The following is a 16,905-nucleotide window of genomic DNA, read 5'->3' as shown; positions in this document are numbered from 1 at the left end:
GATGACTTTTGATGCTTCCATGTCAAACCTTCTCACCAATTCCTTGATATACTTCTGCTGACTTATCAATGTTCCCTTCTGAGATTGCTTCACTTGAAGTCCTAGAAAGAAATTTAATTCGCCCATCATATTCATCTCGAACTCACTCCCCACGAGTTTTGCAAATTCTTCACAAAGAGAGTCAGTTGTGGATCCAAAGATGATATCATCAATATATACTTGAACAATGAGCAGGTTCCTCCCTCGTTTCTTCAAAAAAAGAGTGTTGTCAATTTTTTCTCTTGTAAATCTATTTTCTAGAAGGAATTTTGACAACCTTTCATACCAAGCCCGGCGAGCCTGCTTTAGCCCGTACAATGCCTTGTCCAGTTTGAACATATGCTCAGGATGCTCATGGATCTCAAAACCAGGAGGCTGCTTGACATAGACTTCTTCTTTCAGATAGCCATTTAGAAATGTACTTTTGACATCCATTTGGAGCAGTGTGAACTCCATATGAGATGCAAAGGCGATAAGAATTCTAATGGCTTCCATTCGAGCAACTGTAGCAAATGTTTCATCATAATCGATCCCTTCTTCCTGATTGTAGCCTTGAACTACAAGCCTTGCCTTATTTCTTGTTGTATTTCCAAACTCATCAATTTTATTCCTGAATACCCACCTGGTTCCTATGATGGTTCAATCTGTAGGTCGAGGGACCAGGTGCCATACCTAGTTTCTTTCAAATTGATGTAGCTCCTCTTGCATGGATGTGATCCAGTCTGCATCTTTAAATGTTTCTTTAATGTTTTTGGGCTCTATTTGAGAAATAAAGGCTGAAAAGGCAAGTGAATTTCTGGCTTTTGATCTGGTTTGAACACCTGAGTCAAGAGGGGTGATTATGTTATCAAGAGGATGTGAGCTTTTGTGCTTCCAGTTTGGTACCTGAATCTCATTTGTAGAGGACCCAGGAATATCTAACTGAGGTTCTTGGCTGCTTGTTACTTCAGCAAGTGGAGTACCTTGGACTGTATCAGCAACTCTATTTTTAGCTTCAGTTGTTATGATCGTGGGACCAGGTTCCTCTCCAATGGATGGAGATATATTTGCATCATCTTTACTGGATTCCTTGACATGACTCATCATGTCTGCCTTTCCATTTGTCATGTCAATAACTTCACCTGGAACAGATAAAGGTTCTCCATCTTGGTCAACACGTATGCCCTTCTCACAGGAGAGGTGAGATTCATCAAAGATCACATGTATACTCTCTTCAACACATTGAGTCCTTTTGTTGTATACTTTGTAAGCTTTGCTTTAGGATGAGTATTCCAGAAAGATTCCTTCATCATTTTTGGCATCAAATTTTCCAAGAGCTTCCTTTCCACTGTTGAGGACAAAATATTTACACCCAAAAGTCCTTAGATATATCAGCTTGGGCTTCCTTTCATTCAGCAGTTCATATGGAGTCTTGTTCAGAAGGGACCTGATCATGCACCTATTCACCAAGTAGCAAGCAGTATTGACATCTTCTGCCCAGAAATTCTTTGCGATCCCACTGTCAATCAACATTGTCCTTGCCATGTATTCAAGAGTTCTATTTTTCCTCTCCACAACACCATTTTGTTGAGGTGTTCTTGGAGCCAAAAAATTATTAGTGATACCATTTTCAGAATAGAACTCATCAAATTTGGCGTTGTTGAACTCCGTCCCATGATCAAACCTGATGCAAGCTACATTATTACCCATCTTCACTTGAATCATTTTGACGAAAGCAACAAACACTTCATAGGTTTAATCCTTGGTTCTGAGAAATAGAGTCCAGGTGAATCTGGAGTAATCGTCAACTATAACGAAGATATATTTCTTTCCTCCCCTGCTTGCCACCCTCATGGGTCTACATAGATCCATGTGAAGAAGATCAAGTGACTTTGAGGTACTGACTTCCTTTTTGGGCTTGAATAAGGATCTAACTTGCTTGCCTTTTACATATGCGTCACACACTTTGTGATCCTTGAAACTCGACTTGGGCAGACTACGAACCAGGTCCTTCCTGACCAATTTGTTCAGCAACGTGAAGTTTGCATGACCCAGCCTCCTATGCCATAATTCAGCATAATCATCAATAGCACTTAGACATTTGAGATCACCATTCTGCAGAGACTCAAAATCAGCAACATGGATATTTTTGTATCTCTTTGCTATAGCACCACCTCACCAGTCACTATGTTTGTGACTGTACATATTTTTGACACAAATTCTACCTTGTTTCCCTTATCACAGATCTGGGAAACACTTAGAAAGTTGTACTTCAACCCGTTCACGTAGTACACATTTTCGATTGAGTGTGAGAGAGACTTCCCGATCCTTCCAACTCCAAGAATGTATCCTTTCTTTCCATTTCCAAAGGATACACTCCCTCTTTCAGGGCTTTAAGTGAAAGGAAATCATTTGTACTTCCAGTCATTTGCTTTGAGCAGCCACTATCCATGTACCATTGTAGGCTGCTTCTTTTCACTGTTCCCTGCACAAGAAAATCAGGAGTTAGACTTAGGAACCCAAACGAGTTTGGGTCCCTTGTAATGAGGAAAGGGGTAAATGAGAGATCTTCTGGTCCAAGCAGGCATCATGCGTTTTTTATATGAGGGACCAGGTTCTCTACCAGTAGTTACTTTTTCAGCGAACACTTTATTTTTCTGTTGTGATTGAAATCTGGCCTTATAGTTTTCTTTAAAGTGCCCAGTGTTGCCACAGTGAGTGCAAAGCCAACTATCAGGTACAATAACATACTTGCTATGAGGGTTGTAGGGAATCTTTTCCCTCTTGAACCCAATCCCCTGCCTGTTTCCCCTATTGTTGGTGTACATGGCAGTGATAGCATCAGAGGACCAGGTCCACTTGAGTGATTTTTCAAGATCACTCTTCACTCTTCCTAGTTCTTTATGAAGTTGTTTGTTTTTCTCTAGCTCAGCATACAGACTAGAATTCACTGAATTTAACTCACTTTCAAGCTTAATGTGTGCCTCGATTGCAACTTCCTTTCTCTTTTGAGAATTTTCAAGCCTACTCTCTATTTTAGGTTCTCCAATTGTTTCCTTCAAGTCCACTACCACTACTAATAGGTCATCTCTCTCATGCTCAATGTTAGCAACTCTCTCAGCTAAGACTTTATTTTCCTTTCTTACACACTCAAAGGTCTCTTTTAGATCTACCACAGCGACCATTAGATCATCTCTTTCATGTTCTATATTTGCAATTTTTTCATCTAAGGCATCCTTCTCTTTCTTCAGGTTCTCAATTGTTTCCTTTAAATCAACAACAACGATTACTAAGTCATCCCTGATTTGTTATGCTTCTCCTAACTCCACAGTTAAAGTATCTTTATCATTTATAAGACTGTGATAGGCATCAATTAACACATTTTCCAAAGACATGAGTGTTTTAGGAGAATAAGATTTCAGATTTCTCTGAACATCTAGAAAATTTACCTCATCATCATCGTCATCTTCATCATCATTAGACTGAGCCATCAAGGCAAAGATTGAGTCATACTCAGTTGCTTCACTGTTCACCGCTATCATTGAACTATCACCATGATCATTTTCTTCTTCAGATTCGCTGGAAGAGTCTCCCCATGCAGCAAGAGCTTGCTTTACAACATTGTCAGCGACATTCTTTCTCTTGAAGCGTTTATCAGGAACCGGGTTCCTCTTGGCTGCTTTGTCATAGTTTTTTTTGCACTGATCTTGCTTTAAGAGAGGTCACTCCTTGATGAAGTATCCTGGCTTGCCACATTTATGACAGAGGTCATAATATTTTGGCTTGCTAGAGTTTCCCCTTTTTGGAATGCCTCCATTCCTGCGAACCATCTTCTGGAATCTTCTTGTCAAGTAAGCCATATCACCATCCTCACCACTTAAATCATTGTTGTCTATCTTGAGGACCAGATTCTTCTCCCTTTTGGGTTCTCTTCTTTCATTGTCCTTCTTCTTCTTTATTTCATATGTTTTCAGATTGCCAACAAGTTCATCTATGGTCAGTGTATGCAAGCCCTTTGCCTCTGTAATGGCGTTCACTTTGCTTTCCTAAGAACTGGGCAGAACACTAAGGATTTTCCTGACAAGCTTATTTCTTGGAATAGTTTCACCAAGAGAGTGAAGCTCATTAATGATGGAGGTGAAGCGAGTGTGCATATCTTGGATGAATTCATCATCTTTCATCCTAAAGAGCTCATATTCAATTGTGAGCATGTCGATCTTGGATTGCTTAACCTGTGTTGTTCCTTCGTGAGCTGTCTGAAGAGCCTCCCAGATTTCTTTTGCTTATTGGCATGCCGATATCCTGTTATATTCATCAGGACCAATGCCACAAACAAGAATTTTCTTTGCACGAAAGTTCTTTTCTATGGCCTTTTGATCAGCGTCATTGAATTTCTTCCTCGTCTTGGGAATGGCTACAGCTGGGTCGCCAAGATTCTTGGTAGGAACAAAGGGTCGTCACATATGATATCCCATAGCTCAGAATCTTTAGCCATGATGAAGTCGTGCATCCTAGTTTTCCACCATCCGTAATACTTTCCATTGAACCTAGGTGGTCTGTAAGTAGACTGGCCTTCTTCGAAGTTTGGAGGAGCAGCCATGAGGATCTTTTCTAGGTGTTAACCTGATAGAAAGAACCTGTTCTGATATTAATTGATAGAATATAAGGGTCCACCAAACTCTATAGAGAACCAGGTTCTCTATCAGTTCCACTTAGAACACACGCACACAACAGTAAGTAGATGACAAGAGGAATTTTACGTGGAAAATTCCCAGCTCAACGGGATTAAAAAACTACGACCTACCCTTGTAGGATTTCAACTTCACTACTGAGCAACTTTTCGATTACAACCTATGCAAGCTAGGAATTAACCTCTTAATCCCTCACTAACTTGTAATACTCTATTACAATCTACTTTGTAATAACTCTATTACAAAGACTTTACAACTCGACTAACTCTAGCCAAGACTCAAACACAAAGGTTTAAGGTTTATAAAGGCTTTCCTACAGAGTACTTCTGAACAAGCTAAGTAGGAAATACAATTTAAGAACTATTACAAAGTTACAACTCAACTAAGGACATACAATGACTTGCTGTAGGGAACTGGTCCGTAGTAGTGCTGTTCTTCGTTCTTGATCACTTGAGAGTTGATTGATTGATCATCAATGACTGTATGAGAGCTTCAATGATTTCTCTAAGTGAACAAGTGATTTGTTTTACCTTCCTTGATGTTAATAATGCATTTGTGACATCACTAGGATAATGTGAGCAAGGTAGGTAAAAGACACTCCCCATAAAATTGACTGTTGCACTGTTTCTGCACTATAGCGTATGCAGGCAGTAACTTTACAGCTGGGGAAGTTGACTTGTATTGTTTCCTCGGGAAAAGATAGTTATCTGTTCCCTCTGTTGTTCCTCTTACTCTGAAGAGTTGAAGCATATTCCAAGCTGGAACTTTTCGATCTTAAGGTCTTGAGGACATGGTGTCTGGGGCAATTAGTTACATATCGACACGACTAGTGCCTTCACCAGCCTGGATCATATTCACTTTAGAAAACATCTTATTGAGGCCATAGCAAATTTCATCAATATTTTCCTGTGCCGAGGAATTTTGGTCCCCTTGGAGTCATGGCTCGACAAAAATGTAGAAAATATGAGGGATCGGTTGCTGCAAGACCCACCCATTATTTTTGCTGTGCTTGACTTTATATTCATCTGTTTGTCTTGGCCTGAAACCTAAGCCAAAAGTGTTACACCCTATATTTTTGTACGTAAAAATGCGTCGTAAGCAAACTAATGTAGGACCAAAAATGAGATAATATTTAAAAGTATATAAAGTAAGTTAACCATGTTACCTATGAGGTTACAAATATTGAAGATCATGAACAACAAGTACAAAGAGGGTTGGACTGTTCAGAAGCTAAAGCAATTGAATAAAACAATGTTTCGTCGAAAGTCGACAAGTTGGGAATGTTATAACATGTACCTTTGGGGTGAGACTAGGGTGATTAACATGATAAGGAGATTATGTTATGATTTATATTAGTCGTATGACATCCGTGTGTTATGTTTTAATGTCAAGCGAGTTGTGGAACAAAAGCCGATGAAAGTCATCACAAGTTACACTCATAAGTTTTACTGAAACTTTGGGTCAAATGTAACTGCAATTTTCTCCCAATATACTTAGAGTTATGGGGTGTTCCACCCATAAAATTAAATATCTATGAGTCTATTTTCCAATGCATTAAACCATTTGTCAATACAACATCAGAGTAGTGAGAGATGGGCATTTTTGCGATACTGCGCAAGCTGCTAGGTGACAAGTAGGTGTGTCACCTACTTGCTTAAATAAAAGCCCCAAAATGGGTCATTTCGGGTCGTCCAAAGAGGCCTTTTAAAGGCCTATTTTCTTCATATATTAGACTTAAAATAGAGCATAATAACCATACATAAGCTCTGCAAAGAATCCTCCCAAAAATTTTCCACAAACCCTAATTGATTTTCTCTCCCTTTCAAGTTCTAATTGGAGGTAAAACCTAGAGTTTGAAGAACCAAGATAGGAGCTGAGTTATCCAACAAATAAGGCGAGTTTAATGCTCTCTTTCATCCAGTTTTTCTTCTATAAATTCATGGTAAGTCGTTCTATACTTGTGAGAACTCACGGGACTGTGATCGGAAGCCGTGAGTTCGAGTTATTCACTTGTAGCGGACTGTTTTGTGGACTGTTTTGTGTTGCTATTGGGCTGCGTGTTTTCCTACTGTTTTGTGGAGTTTTGGAGGAGGAAGGGGGTGTAGAAACACCATATAAATGTAGGGTGGTTGGCTGGTCGTTCGTCATAACATTTTCGGGTCGTTTGACACTACTACGGTAGTCGTTTTGTGTATGAAGAGATTGGGGTGTGTTGGGCTGTTTTGTAGTATTTGATGGTGTATATAGGGCTGGAAAATGATGTATATATGTTGTCATTATTCTGTTCTTGTATTGTTGGTGTTATCTTGAATTTGGAGGAAGTAAGGATTATAGGGGAGATGCTGCCCGTTTTAATACAAAATAAGTTTGTCGTTCGTTGTGCGATAGTTGTAACTTTCGTAACTTAACGATAGTATTATTATCATTCTTGTAGATTAAGGTGCGAAGAGGTGAGTTCAACTTGGTGATTGGAAAGATTGTGATAAGGTATGTTAAGGCTAAGCCTTCCTTCATTTTGGCATGATCTCGTAGCTACATGTGTTAATAATGAGACATAAAGAGAAGTTCGTATTCATGAATTTATTCACATTATTCTAGTCTCATAAGTTACAATATTATTCCTTATCGAGACTTCATATTCAGTTTAGTTTTGTCTTTATTCAGTCAAGAGAGCAGAGGGTCTATATATATATACAGTATTACACTATTTTCACCACCATCGAGCTATAATCGGTGGGCAGGCCCCTATTGGGCAACCTCTGATCAGATGGTAAGTTATATATACCGAGCCTACTGTGGCCGAGCGCCTATGAGCGAGCCCAGGATGGCCGAGATACAGAGCCCAGTACGGCCGAGCATTTACACGTACCGAGCCTTATAGGGTCGGACATTTATTTTACTTACTATATTGAAGGAGTTTAGTCACTATCAGCAGGTAAGTATATCTCCAGATCATCTTTGACTCCCAGTTACTTCCAGTTATTATATTATCAGTTCAGTTTCAATTTTCAGTTATGTTATTGCCTTACATACTCGGTACATTATTTCGTACTGACGTCCCTTTTCCGGGGACGCTGCATTTCATGCATGCAGGTTCAGATAGACAAACGAGTAGACCTCCTCAGTAGGTGTTTCCAGAGTTTAGCCTGATCGGTAAGCTCCACATCCTTCGGAGTTATCGGGTCTAGGTTTTTGTGTGCATCTTATGTATGTATTTATATATATAATATGGGTAGGTCGGGGCCCTGTTCCGATCATAATATATCTATCAGTAGAGGCTTGTAGACATATCCTGTTGGTTAGTGCAGTATGTTGGGTTTGTAGGCCTGGTATGTATATTTGATGGTTTGTCAGCTATAGTAGCTATGACGGCCTTGTCGGCCTAGCTTTATATTGATGTTTAGTTAGCGCTAGTTTTCATTCAGTTTTATATTTTGCTTTGCAAATTGTCTTGCAAGGTGGCCCCATGGCCAAAGTATGACATTATATGTTCAGAGTCCCTTAGTCGCAATTTGGTACGCCAGGTTAGGTGAGGCACCAGGTGCTTGTCTCGCTCCTAGGTTCGGGGCGTGACAAACTTGGTATCAGAGCAGTTCTGTCCTAGGGAGTCTACAAGCCGTGTCTAGTAGGGTCTTGTTTATAGATGTGTTGTGCACCACATTATATAAGCAGGGAACTACAGGGCATTTAGGAGTTGGTTACCCTTCTTTGAAATCTAAATCGTGCTATAGAACTGAGTTATAGGAAATTTGAATTAAACTTATGTGTTGGTGTTTGCATGCACAGATGACGGTGACTAGGAAGACTACGGCTAGCCAGAGGAGAGATACAGCAGTAGGTGAGGGGACCAGCAGGGTACCCCCAGTAGATGGGGCCCAGTCTGAGGCTCAAGGTGAGACCCCTACTCAGCCATTACCGGCTCCTCCACCAACTACGGAGATTCCTAGGGAAACCGCACATCCAGTTCCCCCTCCACTTCCATCAGATCAGGACTTGAGGAGTGCGGTGCATTTGTTGACACAGTTGGTAGCTACCCAGCAACAGGCTAGGGCATCAGCTAGTGCAGGAACTTCTGAGGGGTCTGGGAGTTCAAGGGTCCGAGAGTTTATTGCTTTGAGTCCCCCAGAGTTCACGGGGACAGATCAGAGGGAGGACCCGCAGGATTTCATAGATCAGCTTCACAGGATCTTTCGTGTTATGCATGCCACGGAGAAAGAGGCAGTTGAGCTAGCAGCTTTTCGACTCCGAGATATAGCCATCCTTTGGTACGAGGGATGGGAGAGGTCCAGGGGACGTGATGCACCTCCAGCTATTTGGGAGAATTTTTCAGATGCCTTCCTTGACCAGTACTTACCACGGGAGATCCGACAGGCTCGAGTCGATCAGTTTCTAGCCCTCAAGCAGGGTAATATGAGTGTTCGAGAGTATAGTCTCCGTTTTGACTCATTGGCCAGATATGCACCATCCATAGTTGCTACTATGCGGGACAGGATTCACAGGTTTATAGCAGGGTTAGCCCCAGAGTTAACCAAGGCATGTGCCACCGCTGCATTGCAGGATAGTATGGATATCTCCCGGATTCAGGCATTCGCCCAGAATATAGAAAGGGGTAGGCGTCGGCAGCAGGGTACAAAGAGGGCTGAGCAAGGGCAACGTAAGAGGATGAGATTTCCCAGGTCTCAGGAGCAATATCATGGTAGTTATAGGACCCAGTACTTCGGACGGCCACCTAGGCCTCTGCCACCTCAGTTACAGGGTTACAAGTATGACCGTTATACTCAGTCAGGACCAGGTGAGAGCTCACGGGCGTCGGGTTTGCAGCGACAGCGAGGATCTGCGCAGACATGGTCATTTCCTCCACGGTGTGACATCTGTGGTAGAGGACACTTGGGCCAATGCCGAGCAGGTTCTGATGCTTGTTATACATGTGGGCGTCCAGGGCATATGATGCGAGATTGCCCAAATAGATATTCGGGGGGAATGGCACAACCAGCGAGTTCAGCAACAGGATCATCTATGTCAGTGCATCCTTCAGGGCGCGAGTCTCAGTCTTCGGCTGGTAGAGGTTGGGGCAGAGGTAGAGGTTCCAGTTCAAGTGGTAATCAGAACCGTATCTATGCTTTAGCAGGTCGACAGGACCAGGAGTCTTCACCAGACATTGTGACAGGTATATTAACCATTTGCTCTCACGATGCTTATGCTTTGATAGACCCAGGATCTACTTTATCGTATATTACCCCATTTGTCGCGAGGAAGTTTGGTATAGTGCCTGAAATACTAAGTGATCCTTTTGCGGTATCTACACCGGTCGGAGAATCGATTATTGCTAGACGGGTTTACCGAGGTTGTACGGTGACAATTTGTAGTCGTCAGACCTCAGCTGACCTAGTTGAGCTAGAGATGATGGATTTTGATGCTATCATGGGCATGGACTGGTTGGCAGCTTGCTATGCCACAGTTGATTGCCGAGCAAAGGCAGCCAGATTTCATTTTCCGGGTGAGCCAGTCCTTGAATGGGTAGGTAATACACCAACACCCAGAGGTAGGTTTATTTCCTATCTGAAGGCGAGGAAAATGATCGCAAAAGGGTGCATTTATCATATTGTGCGAGTTAGAGATGCAGATGCTGAGATACCTACACTTCAGTCTATTCCCGTAGTCAAAGAGTATGCAGATGTGTTTCCAGATGAGCTTCCAGGTATTCCTCCAGAGCGAGAGATTGATTTTAGCATCGATTTGCTTCCAGGAACTCAACCAATATCCGTCCCTCCGTATAGAATGGCACCTGGCGAATTGAAGGAGTTGAAGGAGCAGTTAAAAGATTTGCTGGAGAAAGGTTACATCAGGCCCAGTACCTCACCTTGGGGTGCACCAGTACTATTTGTGCGGAAGAAAGACGGCTCGCTGAGGATGTGTATCGATTATAGGCAGCTGAACAAGGTAACTATTAAGAATAAGTATCCACTTCCAAGGATCGATGACTTGTTTGATCAGTTGCAGGGGGCTAGATGCTTTTCAAAGATAGATTTGAGGTCGGGGTACCACCAGGTCAGAGTTCGGGAAAAAGATATTTCGAAGACAGCCTTCAGGACCCGATATGGCCACTTCGAGTTCCTTGTCATGTCCTTCGGGTTGACTAATGCACCCACTGTATTTATGGACTTGATGAATAGCCTATTCCGGCCATTTTTAGATCTGTTCGTGATAGTATTTATTGATGATATTCTGGTTTATTCCCGTTCAGAGGATGAGCATGCGGACCACCTGCGAGCGGTACTCCAAACCCTCCGTGAACGTAAGTTGTATGCTAAGTTTTCTAAATGTGAGTTCTGGTTGAAGTCTGTAGCATTCTTGGGGCATATTGTATCAGATGAAGGGATAAAGGTGGACACTCAGAAGATTGAGGCCGTGAAATCTTGGCCTAGACCTACCACTCCGACAGAGGTTCGTAGCTTTCTAGGCTTAGCAGGATACTATCGGAGGTTCGTAGAGGGTTTTTCTTCCCTTTCGGCACCATTGACGAAGTTGACATAGAAAGAAACTAAGTTTCAATGGACAGAGGCTTGCGAGCGGAGTTTCCAAGAGCTTAAGAACAGGTTGACCTCAGCTCCAGTTCTAACACTTCCAGAGGGTCTAGAGGGTTATGCCGTGTATTGTGATGCATCAGGTGTCAGGTTAGGATGTGTCCTGATGCAACATGGGAAGGTAATTGCGTATGCTTCAAGGCAGTTGAGGAAGCACGAGAGGAATTATCCGACCCACGACCTCGAGTTAGCTGTGGTTGTCCATGCACTTAAGATATGGCGGCATTATTTATATGTTGTTCATGTTGATGTATTTACTGATCATAAAAGCCTACAATATATCTTGAAGCAGAAAGAGTTGAATTTGCGACAGAGGCGATGGCTTGAGTTATTGAAAGATTACAATGTTAACATTCTCTACCATCCAGGGAAAGCTAATGTTGTAGCAGATGCCTTAAGTCGCCGATCTATGGGTAGCTTAGCATATGTAGAGCCCAAGAAAAGACAATTAGCTAGAGAGATTCATCAATTGTCTTCGTTGGGGGTTCGGTTAGTAGATTCTGAGGATGGTGGAGTTGTACTCCAAAACACTACAAAATCATCCCTCATAGCGGAAGTCAAGGAAAGGCAGTACGAGGACCCAGAGTTGGTCGAGCTGAGAGAGCGAGTTCCGCAGCAGAAGAAGCCACTGTTAGAGCTAAAGGGAGATGGGGTTCTCAGATATAGGGGTCGTTTGTGTGTTCCAGATGTAGCAGGGCTACGAGACAGGATTATGTCAGAGGCACATTATTCATGGTATTCCATCCATCCTGGGTCGACGAAGATGTATCATGACATTAAGGATGTGTACTGGTGGAACGATATGAAGAAGAACATTGCTGAGTTTGTCGCCCAATGTACTAGTTGCCAGCAAGTGAAGGTAGAGCACCAGAAGCCTGTAGGGCTAATGCAGACTATAGAGATCCTGACATGGAAATGGGAGGCAATAAACATGGACTTTATCACAGGTTTACCTCGTTCTAATCGTAAGTTCGATTCCATATGGGTGATAGTCGATAGGCTCACGAAATCAGCTCACTTCCTACCGGTGAGATCTACATATACAGCAGAAGATTATGCAAAGTTATATATTAAGGAGATAGTGCGGCTACACGGAGTACCAGTTTCTATTATATCTGACTGTGGGGCTCAGTTTACAGCACATTTTTGGAGGTCATTTCAGAGAGGTCTAGGGACTCAGGTGAATCTCGGCACAGCTTTTCATCCACAGACTGATGGACAAGCCGAGCGCACAATTCAGACGCTCGAGTATATGTTACGAGTATATGTGTTGGATTTTAAAAGAAGTTGGGATGAATATCTACCTCTTATCGAGTTTGCATATAATAACAGTTACCACTCCAGTATCCAGATGGCTCCATACGAGGCTTTATATGGGCGTAAGTGCAGATCTCTTATAGGGTGGTTTGATGTTGGAGAATCTGGGTTACATAGGCCAGACCTGGTTCAGCAGGCCATAGAGAAAGTAAAGATTATCCGGGAGCGACTGTTGACAGCTCAGAGTCATCAGAAGTCATATTCTGACGTGCGGCGACGAGACTTAGAGTTCAGGATTAACGACTGGGTATTCTTAAAGGTATCACCTATGAAGGGCGTGATGAGGTTTGGCAAGAAAGGCAAGCTTAGCCCACGGTATATTGGGCCTTATAGGATCATTCGGAGAGTGGGCCAAGTAGCTTATGAGTTAGAGTTGCCCTCAGAATTGGAGTCTGTCCATCCGGTTTTTCATGTATCTATGCTACGGAAGTGCATTGGCGATCCTACCCGAGTGGTGCCCACGGATGACGTACAGATTACAGAGGACTTGTCATACGAGGAAATTCCAGTTGCCATCCTAGACCGACAAATCCGCAAGCTATGAAATAAGGAGGTAGCTTCCGTGAAGGTTTTATGGAGGAGCAAGAATGTAGAAGAGATGACGTGGGAATCGGAGGGAGAAATGAAGTCTAAATACCCCCACCTATTTCAAACTGAAGATATGGCTCGAGATGGGATGCTACAACACAGCTCTATTCAGGCTAGCAGGTCATCAGGTAAGCTTTTATTTTTCACTTTCAATATTTATGATTTACGGTCGGTGAGGCACATTGCTACTATTTATAAAGATTGGCCATGTGTGGCATGCATAGTATGTTTTCTGGCTGCGTGCAGGTTGGTTTTAACCTAGTGTACGAAGGATACTCTCGCAAAGTTTTCCAAAGTCTCTAAGAGTAAACATTCGAGGACGAATGTTCCCAAGGGGGGAGTGATGTTACACCCTATATATTTGTACGTAAAAATGCATCGTAAGCAAACTAATGTAGGACCAAAAATGAGATAATATTTAAAAGTATATAAAGTAAGTTAATCATGTTACCTATGAGGTTACAAATATTGAAGATCATGAACAACAAGTACAAAGAGGGTTGGACTGTTCAGAAGCTAAAGCAATTGAATAAAACAATGTTTCGTCGAAAGTCGACAAGTTGGGAATGTTATAACATGTACCTTTGGGGTGAGACTAGGGTGATTAACATGATAAGGAGATTATGTTATGATTTATATTAGTCGTATGACATCCGTGTGTTATGTTTTAATGTCAAGCGAGTTGTGGAACAAAAGCCGATGAAAGTCATCACAAGTTACACTCATAAGTTTTACTGAAACTTTGGGTCAAATGTAACTGCAATTTTCTCCCAATATACTTAGAGTTATGGGGTGTTCCACCCATAAAATTAAATATCTATGAGTCTATTTTCCAATGCATTAAACCGTTTGTCAATACAACATCGGAGTAGTGAGAGATGGGCATTTTTGCGATACTGCGCAAGCTGCTAGGTGACAAGTAGGTGTGTCACCTACTTGCTTAAATGAAAGCCCCAAAATGGGCCATTTCGGGTCGTCCAAAGAGGCCTTTTAAAGGCCTATTTTCTTCATATATTAGACTTAAAATAGAGCATAATAACCAGACATAAGCTCTGCAAAGAATCCTCCCAAAATTTTTCACAAACCCTAATTGATTTTCTCTCCCTTTCAAGTTCTAATTGGAGGTAAAACCTAGAGTTTGAAGAACCAAGATAGGAGCTGAGTTATCCAACAAATAAGGTGAGTTTAATGCTCTCTTTCATCCAGTTTTTCTTCTATAAATTCATGGTAAGTCGTTCTATACTTGTGAGAACTCACGGGACTGTGATCGGAAGCCGTGAGTTCGAGTTATTCACTTGTAGCGGACTGTTTTGTGGACTGTTTTGTGTTGCTGTTGGGCTGCGTGTTTTCCTACTGTTTTGTGGAGTTTTGGAGGAGGAAGGGGGTGTAGAAACACCATATAAATGTAGGGTGGTTGGCTGGTCGTTCGTCATAACATTTTCGGGTTGTTTGACACTACTACGGTAGTCGTTTTGTGTATGAAGAGATTGGGGTGTGTTGGGCTGTTTTGTAGTATTTGATGGTGTATATAGGGCTGGAAAATGATGTATATATGTTGTCATTGTTCTGTTCTTGTATTGTTGGTGTTATCTTGAATTTGGAGGAAGTAAGGATTATAGGGGAGATGCTGCCCGTTTTAATACAAAATAAGTTTGTCGTTCGTTGTGCGATAGTTGTAACTTTCGTAACTTATCGATAGTATTATTATCATTCTTATAGATTAAGGTGCGAAGAGGTGAGTTCAACTTGGTGATTGGAAAGATTGTGATAAGGTATGTTAAGGCTAAGCCCTTCCTTCATTTTGGCATGATCTCGTAGCTACATGTGTTAATAATGAGACATAAAGATAAGTTCGTATTCATGAATTTATTCACATTATTCTAGTCTCATAAGTTACAATATTATTCCTTATCGAGACTTCATATTCAGTTTAGTTTTGTCTTTATTCAGTCAAGAGAGTAGAGGGTCTATATATATACAGTATTACACTATTTTCACCACCATTGAGCTATAATCGGTGGGCAGGCCCCTATTGGGCAACCTCTGATCAGATGGTAAGTTATATATACCGAGCCTACTGTGGCCGAGCGCCTATGAGCGAGCCCAGGATGGCTGAGATACAGAGCCCAGTATGGCCGAGCGCCTATGAGCGAGCCTACTACGGCCGAGCATTTACACGTACCGAGCCTTATAGGGTCGGACATTTATTTTACTTACTATATTGAAGGAGTTTAGTCACTATCAGCAGGTAAGTATATCTCCAGATCATCTTTGACTCCCAGTTACTTCCAGTTATTATATTATCAGTTCAGTTTCGATTTTCAGTTATGTTATTGCCTTACATACTCGGTACATTATTTCGTACTGACGTCCCTTTTCCGGGGACGCTGCATTTCATGCATGCAGGTTCAGATAGACAGACGAGTAGACCTCCTCAGTAGGTGTTTCCAGAGTTTAGCCTGATCGGTAAGCTCCACATCCTTCGGAGTTATCGGGTCTAGGTTTTTGTGTGCATCTTACGTATGTATTTATATATATAATATGGGTAGGTCGGGGCCCTGTTCCGATCACAATATATCTATCAGTAGAGGCTTGTAGACATATCCTGTTGGTTAGTGCAGTATGTTGGGTTTGTAGGCCTGGTATGTATATTTGATGGTTTGTCAGTTGTAGTAGCTATGACGGCCTTGTCGGCCTAACTTTATATTGAGGTTTAGTTAGCACTAGTTTCCATTCAGTTTTATATTTTGCTTCGCAAATTATCTTGCAAGGTGGCTCCATGGCCAAAGTATGACATTATATGTTCAGAGTCCCTTAGTCGCAATTTGGTACGCCAGGTTAGGTGAGGCACCAGGTGCTTGTCTCGCTCCTAGGTTCGGGGCGTGACAAAAAGTACCTTTGTTACTGAACGGAGAAATGGGTTCCAAAATTCCTTGCAATGATGCCCCCAAGCCTTTTGTTGGCTCATAACCTTGTCTTAGCATAAGTGCAGCCACCATTACAGATGTGGCGGAAAGACGAGGATGCAGAATAGGCTTTCCTTCCTCAACATGGTCCACAACAACCACTTCGAAAACCTGGTAGACAATGGACTCACACCCTTTCTTGGCCTCAATACACGAGATTAACGAGTCTTTATAAATGGATGGCTCGTCTTCTCTGTGAAAAATATTTTCTTTCTTGTCATGTTCAAACTTGAGCATCTGATGCAAGGTAGATGGCACAACTCGAGCCATATGCATCCATGGCCTTCCAAGAAGAAAGTTATAAGAAGTTTCCATGTCCACTACTTGGAAGACAATTTCAAAATCAGCCAGCCCAACTGTCATGGTAAGGTGGATCTCCCCAATGGTATCTCTCGTTGAGCCATCAAAAGCCTGGATGCACACATTGTTGGGTCGAATTCTATTTGTATTGACTTTCATGCTTTGCAAGGTAGAGAGAGGGTATACATCTCACTCGAGCCTCCATCAACCATGACTCGCTTTACATAGTTCCCCTTACATTTGACAATCATCTGCAAAACCCTATTGTGCCCGGCTCCCTCCTTGGGGTGTTCATCATCAGTAAAGGATATTCTGTTCACCTCAAAAAATATGTTGGCTATCTTCTCTAACTAATTCATTGTGGTCTTCTTTGAGACATATGCCTCGTTTAGGATCATGATTAGTACACGGGCATGCTCTTCTAAATGTATGCGCAGAGAT

At 42.0% G+C, this 16,905-nt stretch overlaps 1 protein-coding gene across 1 annotated transcript; it reads right to left on the bottom strand.

Moving 5' to 3' along the window:
* Positions 1 to 1,773: 1,773 nt before the first annotated feature.
* Positions 1,774 to 16,527, bottom strand: LOC138906224 (uncharacterized). Its single transcript, XM_070194754.1, has 6 exons — positions 16,201 to 16,527; positions 3,846 to 4,064; positions 3,468 to 3,728; positions 2,652 to 3,284; positions 2,338 to 2,503; positions 1,774 to 2,180 (listed from the first exon to the last, which is right to left on the bottom strand). The coding sequence occupies exons 1-6, from the start codon at positions 16,525 to 16,527 to the stop codon at positions 1,774 to 1,776; spliced, it is 2,013 nt and encodes a 670-aa protein (XP_070050855.1).
* Between the last annotated feature and the right edge of the window lie 378 nt (positions 16,528 to 16,905).

Source organism: Nicotiana tomentosiformis, chromosome 2, assembly GCF_000390325.3.
Source record: "Nicotiana tomentosiformis chromosome 2, ASM39032v3, whole genome shotgun sequence".
NCBI classification, from domain to species: Eukaryota; Viridiplantae; Streptophyta; class Magnoliopsida; order Solanales; family Solanaceae; genus Nicotiana; species Nicotiana tomentosiformis.
Note: the sequence above shows the minus strand (reverse complement) of the source record. Positions and strands in the feature narration are given on the sequence as shown.

Bases quoted from the DNA above. Each gene is read 5' to 3' on its own strand.
- LOC138906224 (XM_070194754.1), bottom strand. From the start codon at position 16,527: ATGACAGTTGGGCTGGCTGATTTTGAAATTGTCTTCCAAGTAGTGGAC. The intron at 2,504-2,651 runs GTAACTACTGGT...TTTCTTGTGCAG, and splicing joins ATAAAGTGTTCGCTGAAAAA to GGAACAGTGAAAAGAAGCAG. The intron at 2,181-2,337 runs GTCTCTCTCACA...GTGGTGCTATAG, and splicing joins GGAGTTGGAAGGATCGGGAA to CAAAGAGATACAAAAATATC.